Raw genomic sequence first — 8,801 nt, 5'->3', positions numbered from 1 at the left:
AGTGAGATCAGAGATCAGAGATCAGAGATCAGACTTTTTCTTAGCACCTGGAAAAGTACCTAAATCCTAACAGATAGTTGGTCCACGTGTGTGGAATAAGGAATAACTGAGCCAGGGCTCTGGGACCTGAGAAATCAGGTGGCAACATACTGATGAAGATACCAGTAGGCAGTGGACATAGCTTGTTCATTTCCTTTTACTTACATTTGGTTTCTCATAAGCAACCTGAGGTAACCAGAAACACAAGAACTTTGCAGGTCCCTAGAGGGTAAAGTTATTCAACAACTACCACCTCTAGGAAGAGTTTCAATTGACCTGACTTGTGTCAAGTGCCATAAATGGATAAATGAACCAGTCAATGTGGCTAAGGAAATGATGTACCATGACTGGGTCAGCTTACATCACATACCCAGCACTGTGATTAGTAATCAGAAGAAGAAGTAGAGGGCAGTGGGCAAGAGATCTAGCGGACCTTTCAAATTCCTCTATTTCCCTTTTAAAGTTCCTCTTTTATAGAGATCAGTCACATACGCAATGTTCCTAACCCCAGATTCCTAGAACAGTAGAACTTTATATGGGTCTCTAAAAACTTGGGTTTCAGGCAAAAAAAATGAACGCTTTAGGGGCCACACATCAGTGTTGAAACAACTGTGGAAACTGTGTACCGTGGAAATCACTCAGAACAAGTGACCCAGTTCATGTTGTCCCGCTGTGCCCCGTGCAGCATCGCCTGCAACTGGGCCTGAACTTCAGCGAGTTTCTGTCGGTCCAAACTGTCCTGAATATTCCATTCCTCGTAGCAATGAACAGGGACAGGATAAATCACATGCTTCAGCTCCATCAAGGACGTCAAGTGCTGCAGAACGCTCTTGAGCATAGGCATCGTAATGGGATTGAAGGCAAAGCTAAGGACACGGAGGTGGGTACAGCGGCTCAGGGCTGGGAGGATGGCAGAGAGAGCAGAATCAGTTAGCATACAATTATTTATCTCCAGATGTTGCAGGGTGCCTGATACCTTCTCCAGCAGACTCTGGAAGGGCTCATAAACTCCTGAGAAGAGCCGGTTGTTACTGAGATTCAATACCCTTAGGTGCGTGGCCTGAGAGCTCTGGGACAGGACCGTGACATCTCTGTCAGAAAGGCCACAGAAAGATAGATACAGTATGCACAAGTGAGGTGGCAGGACTCTACAGAGAGAAAAAAGCAAGGTTATTTCAGAAGAATGAGGGCAATGAGCCCTGAATTGTAGGTACCTAAGGCTCTAGAATAAACTACTGTGTACACAGTTTGCAATAGGTGGCTAACAATGTGGACTTTGGGATCAGACTTTATAGACTTGTGACCCTGAGAAAGTTACTTTACCACTCTGAGGTACAGGGTTTTAATCTTGAAAATGTGCACAGCAGTAATTATTATACAAGGTTGTGGGAAAGATTAAGTGAAAAACTTGCATGCACTTAGTATACATAACATAATCAGTGTTGGATCTGGTTCACGAATTTGGTGAGGATGGGTCTGGGAAAGCAGCCAACTGAGGGTTTCCTCTGACTAGTTCCCAGATGACAAGCTCTCCATTCAGGGTCAAAGCCTTGGGGAACATACAGGAGCAAAATTATCTGGCAGCGTTAATTATTGTGGTCCAGCCATGGGCATGTGCATTAGTGCTATAGCTTAATGTTTCTCCATCTGAATGCCTCCCCTTCCTCTCTAGAGAGCTGTAAAGTCCAATAGGAGCACGACTGAGTCTTTTTCACCAATATATTTACGGGCTTATTGTAGTCCTCCCATGGTCACTGAATGAATGAATGAGCACAGCTTCCTTTTCTAATCTTGCCTGCTCCTCACCATAAGGTACCCCCCTCTCCCCCGGATAGGTTCAAACTCCCAGCAGTGCCCATGCTGAGGCGTAAGGAGAAATAGGTTACAAGGAGCTTAGGAAGATCCAAGCATGGTCTCTTCTGTCGTAACACTGAGGTGTTCCGGGAACCACTCCACCCCCTCACCTGAGCACTTCGTGCAGTTGATCTGTGAGGCAGAAGGAGGCCAAGCCGAAATCCTGGAGGTTGTCCAGCCGCCCAAGCCAGTGGAGAAAAGATCTCCTTTTCCTTTCCTTATAAGATTTAAAGGGGATGTTGGACAGACTAAGGCTGTTCAGGTGGATCACCCGAGCCAAAAGGCTGGCGACTTCACTCAGACAAACCTGATCCATTTCCAGGTGATCAATGCACCCCAGATCCAGAAACTGCAGGATACTTTTGTGGGCAGAAATTCCATCGATTTGCAAATCTCTGCAGCAGAGGTGCAAGGACCCAAAGCTCTGCTGAACTTTGTTACAAAGGAAAGAGTGGAACTGCTCTGTTCTCAAGGTACTACTGAGGGAAATATCCACTACTAATTCCATGGGTTCCTGAGCTGACTGACGCTCAGACCCAGAATTACCAATCCCGGGGCACCTGACACCACGCTGAGCTTCTTCTATCTTAAGGATAGAGTACTGGGAGTAAATACATGACTGAATACAGAAAGGGAGTGTGGTCTGGATCTCAGAGCATGTTGTCTCACAGTCTGGGTCGTGCCTTAAATCTAGGATCCTCAGTTTGGGTGCCCTGTAAGGAAAGGAGGAGACAGAACACATGAGAGGTAGCTGACTTTCATATAACCCAGCAAGATCAATGATGGGAAGCAGGGACAGAACACTTTAACCCCGGTTTTCACTTCATCGCCATTCACCAAGAAGTTCTTTCCACACAAATGCAGCATCTTTCATCCTTTCCCCACACTTCCTTCACCTTCGGCCTTTCCCTGTCTCAATGCCCATATCCCACTTCTATGTAATCACACTCAGATCCATTCACACTCAGATCCATTCACAGTATCCTCAATCACCTCTCTTCTATAATCAATTCTAGAAGACAATGGAGTCTGGAAGGTGACCCCAAGTGCTGGACTGATAGCTCTGCAAAGACTGAAGCATTCACCATTGGCTACTGTTGGGAGACGGTTAGGTATTCCCCTGCCCCAGGCTACAGGATACCCTCCTGCTGACTCCCTATGTCTCTACTGATCATAGTCTTACCAAGAGGAAGAGTTCTGGGCAGGGTGGATCGGCAGACCATCAATCATGGCTTCCAAGATGTCATAGCATGACTCTTGTGCATTCAGTGACCCAATATGGAGACAGCGAAAAGGCCAAAGGCTCACCATTGCCTTTAGCATCATCTTATGCCCACCTAAGAAGGCAGTGTTGAACAGTGGAACAAAGAGGTCTCTTGGGATTTCGCCCAGGGCATGGATAGCTGCAGGCTCATTACTCAGCAGACTCTTTGCAGCGAGCTCTAGGAGTGTGACTGTGGTCTTTTGCTCCATCTTCATAAACCTGCTTCAGAGTAGAGAATATTTAGAAATCCTGAGATGACATCTGTGCTCTCCTGGTTGCTTCTAGGGTTAGCTATGGACAAAATACTCTTACTGAAAATAAGTATATGGTGAATCATATGGCCACCTTCACCAAAATATCTAATGTAATACTAAAATCAAGGTGGAGGAAAGGGGAGAAGACTAATGTACAAAAGTTTTATGTTGTGGAAAAAACAGAAACTGTGCAACTAAAAATGAGAGAAGGGAGAGGAGTAGAAGAAAATAGAACAAACATTTAATCATAATGCAGTAGGTGAGTGTTAAATGATGCTGGAGGAGAAAAATGTATAGACCAGATAGTAAAGTGTTAAGAAAACAGGTGGTTCAGGATGATTTTAACATGACCAAAAACGTGTCTTAATGATAAAAGCTGAAACTCACAATGAAGATATAACCCTTAGGAATATTTATGCACCAATAACACAGCAACCCCCTTTATAAAGCAAAAGGGCAAGGAGACATAGATAAAATAATAGTAATAATAGGAAACAGTCACACTAGGAGATTTAATACACCAAAGTCAGTATAAGGCTGATCAAGTAGTACAATAAAAGAGTAGGGATACAGACAATCTAAACACACTGATTAGATACAAAGCTAATCAATAAGGATTTATGCACACACACGCGCACACACTGAGAACAGAGAATATGTTCTTGTCACAAATGGATCATAATTATCTCAGAGATGACATCATTAATTTCTATAAAGTAGAAATATTACAAACAATCCTCTTTAATCCCAATGCAGCAAAAGTTAGTAACAAAAATTGGAAACAGAAAAGCCTTTCCACCTGAAAACATTTTTAAAGCTTTTGTTTGAAAATGTTGACCTAAAGAGGAGATACAAACTGAACTTATAAAGAAATTTTTAAAAGAATGAAACAGAAAAAATAAGGGATTACTTTGCCAACCTCTATGCAAATAAACGTGAAAATCTACATGAAATAGGTAACTTCTTAGATAAATACAGATTACCAAAATTCTGACTCTAGTGTTAGAAATCTTAAACTAGCCAATTTTCATAGAAGAAATGGAGAAAGTTATGATAGGAATTACTCCCAAAAAGCACCTTGCTCAGATGGTTTTACAGGTGAATTCTAGTAAACTATCAAAGTTCAAATAGTACCAAAGCACTGTGAGTTATGTAAGCGTATTAGAAAGGAAGGAAACTTCCCTAACTTCTTCTATGAAGCAAGTAGGATGCCAACAGGTAAAACGTAGATACCAAAACACTGAATAGAATATCAGCAAACATCCAACAATACATTTAGAAACTAATATGCTGTGATCAAGTGGAATTTTTTCCATTAATACAAGGCTGGTTCTATATTAGGAATTCCATTGATATCATTCACTATAGTAATATAATTAAGGGCAAATATCATATGATTGTCACCATAGATGCCAAACAAATCTTTGGGAAACCTCAACACCCATTCATGTTAAAAAAAAACAAAAAACAAAAAAAAACCCTCAAGAAATGGGAATCAGGGATGCATTCTTAACACGAGAAAAGACATATAATTAATTCCTCACGCAAGTATTTTATTTAGTGGGGGACTACCAGAGGTTTTCCAATAATGTCAGGAACAAGAAAAGTATGCCCACTATATCATTCCTGTTCAGCCTTCAAATATAAGCATTAGTCAGCTGACTAGGAAACCAATTAGATCTATAAGAATGGATAACAAGAAGTAAAGCCACCTCTATGTGCAGATGATATTATAGTACACCTGAAAAGCCGTATGGAAACAATGACACATTAAGTAAAATAATAAGAGAAATCACTAGCTATATATTTTACATTTGGTAGTGTATATATGTCTATGCTACTGTATAACAAAGGGAGATCAACTCCATGATGGGTGATGCCTAAGAGGGCCAGGATAGGGAGGGTGGGAGGGAGTCGCGGGAGGGAGGGGATATGGGGATATATGTATAAATACAGCTGATTCACTTTGGTGTACCTCAAAAACTGGTACAAGAGTGTAAAGCAATTATATTCCAATAAAGAGCTAAAAAAAAAAAAAGAGAGAGAGAAATCAGCAAGGTAATAGGATACAAAGTTACATACAAAACTCAAAACTCTTTGTGTACACACACACACACACACACACCTGGAGGGCACTTTAGTAGAGAAAATCCCATGGACAATAGCAACAGCAAAGGTTAAATGCATAGAAATCAACTTCATGAGAGCATCTATATGAGGAAAACGACATAGAAGGAAAACTGAATAAGTAGACAGACATTCAACATCCTTGGATAGAATAACTCAACATTAAAAAGATGTCGATTCTCCCTAAACTAGTATATAAATTTAATATAATCTCAAAAATATCAGCAAACGTTTTTATGGAATTAGGCCAATGGATAATAAAGTTAATATTTTTAAGAAAACATACAAGAATAGCCAGGATATAAGTGAAAAAGAAAACCGATAAGTGGAGAGTAATGATACCAGACATTAAAGCACATTATGAAGCCTCGGTAAGCACAACACTGTGGTACTGGTACATGAATAGACACATAGTCCAGTGGCATAGAATCGAAAACCCAGAAAAACACCAATCATTATGTGTAAATTTTAGTATATGATGAAAGGGCATGTAAAATCACTGGGGCAAAGATGGACATTCAATAAATGTTGCTGGAACAACTGAGACATTTGGGAAAAAAACAACGTAGATCCATATCACACACCATACACAAAAATAAACTGTAAACAGGTTAGGAATCTAAACAAAATGAAACCATAACAAAGTCTGGAAGAAAATATGGCAGAACTCTTCTGTAACCTCAGTGTAGGAAAAGGCTTTCTAGCTATGACTCAAATTTCCAGAGGCAATGAAAGAAAAGAATGCTCTACGTGACTTTACAAGAATATTTTTTTTAACGTACGGCAAACACATCATAAAGAAATGAAAGGGCAACGAACAAACTAGGATAAAGTATTTGCAGCATACCCCCACAGACAAATGAATAATAGCCAAAGTATATGTAGAACTCTTTTTTTTTTTTTCTTTTTTTTTTTTTTTTATTATTTTATTTTATTTTTTTGGGGGTACACCAGGTTCAATCAACTGTTTTTATACACACATCCCCATATTCCCTCCCTTCCTTGACGCCCCCCCCCTCGAGTCCCCCCCACCCTCCCTGCCCCAGTCCTCCAAGGCATCTTCCATCCTCGAGTTGGACTCCCTTTGTTATACAACAACTTCCCACTGACTATTTTACAGTTGGTAGTATATATATGTCTGTGCTACTCTCTCGCTTCTTCTCAGCTTCCCCTTCACCCTCCGCCCCCTCCCATACCTCGAGTTCTCCAGTCCATTCTCTGTATCTGCTTCCTTGTTCTTGTCACTGAGTTCATCAGTACCATTTTTAGATTCCGTATATGTGAGTTAGCATACAATATTTGTCCTTCTCTTTCTGACTTACTTCACTATGTATGACAGATTGTAGTTCTATCCACCTCATTACATATAGCTCCATCTCATCCCTTTTTATAGCTGAGTAATATTCCATTGTATATATATGCCACATCTTCTGTATCCATTCATTTGTTGATGGGCATTTAGGTTGCTTCCATGTCCTGGCTATTGTAAAGAGTGCTGAAATAAACATTATGGTACACGTTTCTTTTGGGATTATGGTTTTCTTTGGGTATATGCCCAGGAGTGGGATGACTGGATCATATGGTAGTTCTATTTGTAGTTTTTTAAGGAACCTCCAAATTGTTTTCCATAGTGGCTGTACCAACTTACAGTCCCACCAACAGTGCAGGAGAGTTCCCTTTTCTCCACACCCTCTCCAACATTTGTTGTTTCCAGACTTTGTGATGATGGCCATTCTGATTGGTGTGAGGTGATACCTCATTGTGGCTTTGACTTGCATTTCTCTGATGATGAGTGATGTTGAGCATCTTTTCATGTGTTTGTTGGCCATCTGTGTGTCTTCTTTGGAGAAATGTCTATTTAGGTCTTCTGCCCATTTGTGGATTGGGTTATTTGCTTTTTTGGTATGAAGCTGCCTGAGCTGCTTGTATATTTTGGAGGTTAATCCTTTGTCCGTTGTTTCATAGGCAATTATTTTTTCCCATTCTGAGGGTTGCCTTTTAGTCTTGTTTATGGTTTCTTTTGCTGTGCAAAAGCTTTTAAGTTTCATGAGGTCCCATTCATTTATTCTTGATTTTATTTCCATGATTCTAGGAGGTGGGTCAAAAAGGATGTTGCTTTGATGTATGTCAAAGAGTGTTCTGCCTATGTTTTCCTCTAGGAGTTTTATAGTGTCTGGCCTTACATGTAGGTCTTTAATCCATTTGGAGTTTATTTTTGTGTATGGTGTTAGGAAGTGTTCTAATTTCATTCTTTTACATGTTGCTGTCCAATTTTCCCAGCACCAGTTATTGAAGAGGCTGTCTTTTTTCCATTGTATACTCGTGCCTCCTTTGTCAAAGATAAGGTGCCCATATGTGTTTGGGCTTACTTCTGAGTTCTCTATTCTATTCCATTGATCTTCCTTTCTATTTTTGTGCCAGTACCATACTGTCTTGATCACTATGGCCTTGTAGTATAGTTTGAAGTCAGGAAGCCTGATTCCACCTACTCCATTTTTCCTTCTCAAGATTGCTTTGGCTATTCGGGGTCTTTTGCGTTTCCATACAAATCGTAAGATTTCTTGCTCTAGTTCTGTGAAAAATGCCATTGGTAATCTGATTGGGATTGCATTAAATCTGTAAATTGCTTTGGGTAGTACGGTCATTTTCACAATGTTGATTCTTCCAATCCAGGAACATGGTATGTCCCTCCATCTGTTTGTGTCGTCTTTGATTTCTTTCATCAATGTCTTAAAGTTTTCTGCATACAGATCTTTTGCCTCCTTAGGCAGGTTTATTCCTAGGTATTTGATTCTTTTTGTTGCAATGGTGAATGGGAGAGTTTCCTTCATTTCTCTTTCTGCTCTTCCGTTGTTAGTGTATAGGAATGCAAGAGATTTCTGTGCATTAATGTTGTATCCTGCTACTTTACTAAACTCATCAATGAGTGCTAGCAGTTTTCTGGTAGAGTCTTTAGGGTTTTCTATATATAGTATCATGTCATCTGCAAAGAGTGATAATTTTACTTCTTCTTTTCCAATTTGGATTCCTTTTATTTCTTTTTCTTCTCTGATTGCTGTGGCTAACACTTCCAAAACTATGTTGAATAACAGTGGTGAGAGTGGACACCCTTGTCTTGTTCCTGTTCTTAGAGGGAATTCTTCCAGTTTTTCTCCATTGAGAACAATGTTGGCTTTTGGTTTGTCATATATGGCTTTTATGATGTTGAGGTAATTTCCTTCTATGCCCATTTTCTGGAGAGCTTTTATCATAAATGGATGTTG

General features: G+C 40.2%; 1 protein-coding gene across 1 annotated transcript; it reads right to left on the bottom strand.

Moving 5' to 3' along the window:
• Positions 1 to 673: 673 nt before the first annotated feature.
• Positions 674 to 3,366, bottom strand: LOC130841427 (melanoma antigen preferentially expressed in tumors-like). The gene is made up of 3 exons (XM_057717596.1): positions 3,077 to 3,366; positions 2,004 to 2,606; positions 674 to 1,130 (listed from the first exon to the last, which is right to left on the bottom strand). The coding sequence occupies exons 1-3, from the start codon at positions 3,364 to 3,366 to the stop codon at positions 674 to 676; spliced, it is 1,350 nt and encodes a 449-aa protein (XP_057573579.1).
• Positions 3,367 to 8,801: the final 5,435 nt, after the last annotated feature.

This window comes from Hippopotamus amphibius, chromosome X (genome assembly GCF_030028045.1).
Source record: "Hippopotamus amphibius kiboko isolate mHipAmp2 chromosome X, mHipAmp2.hap2, whole genome shotgun sequence".
Classification (NCBI taxonomy): domain Eukaryota; kingdom Metazoa; phylum Chordata; class Mammalia; order Artiodactyla; family Hippopotamidae; genus Hippopotamus; species Hippopotamus amphibius.
This window is presented reverse-complemented; position numbering and strand designations above follow the sequence as displayed.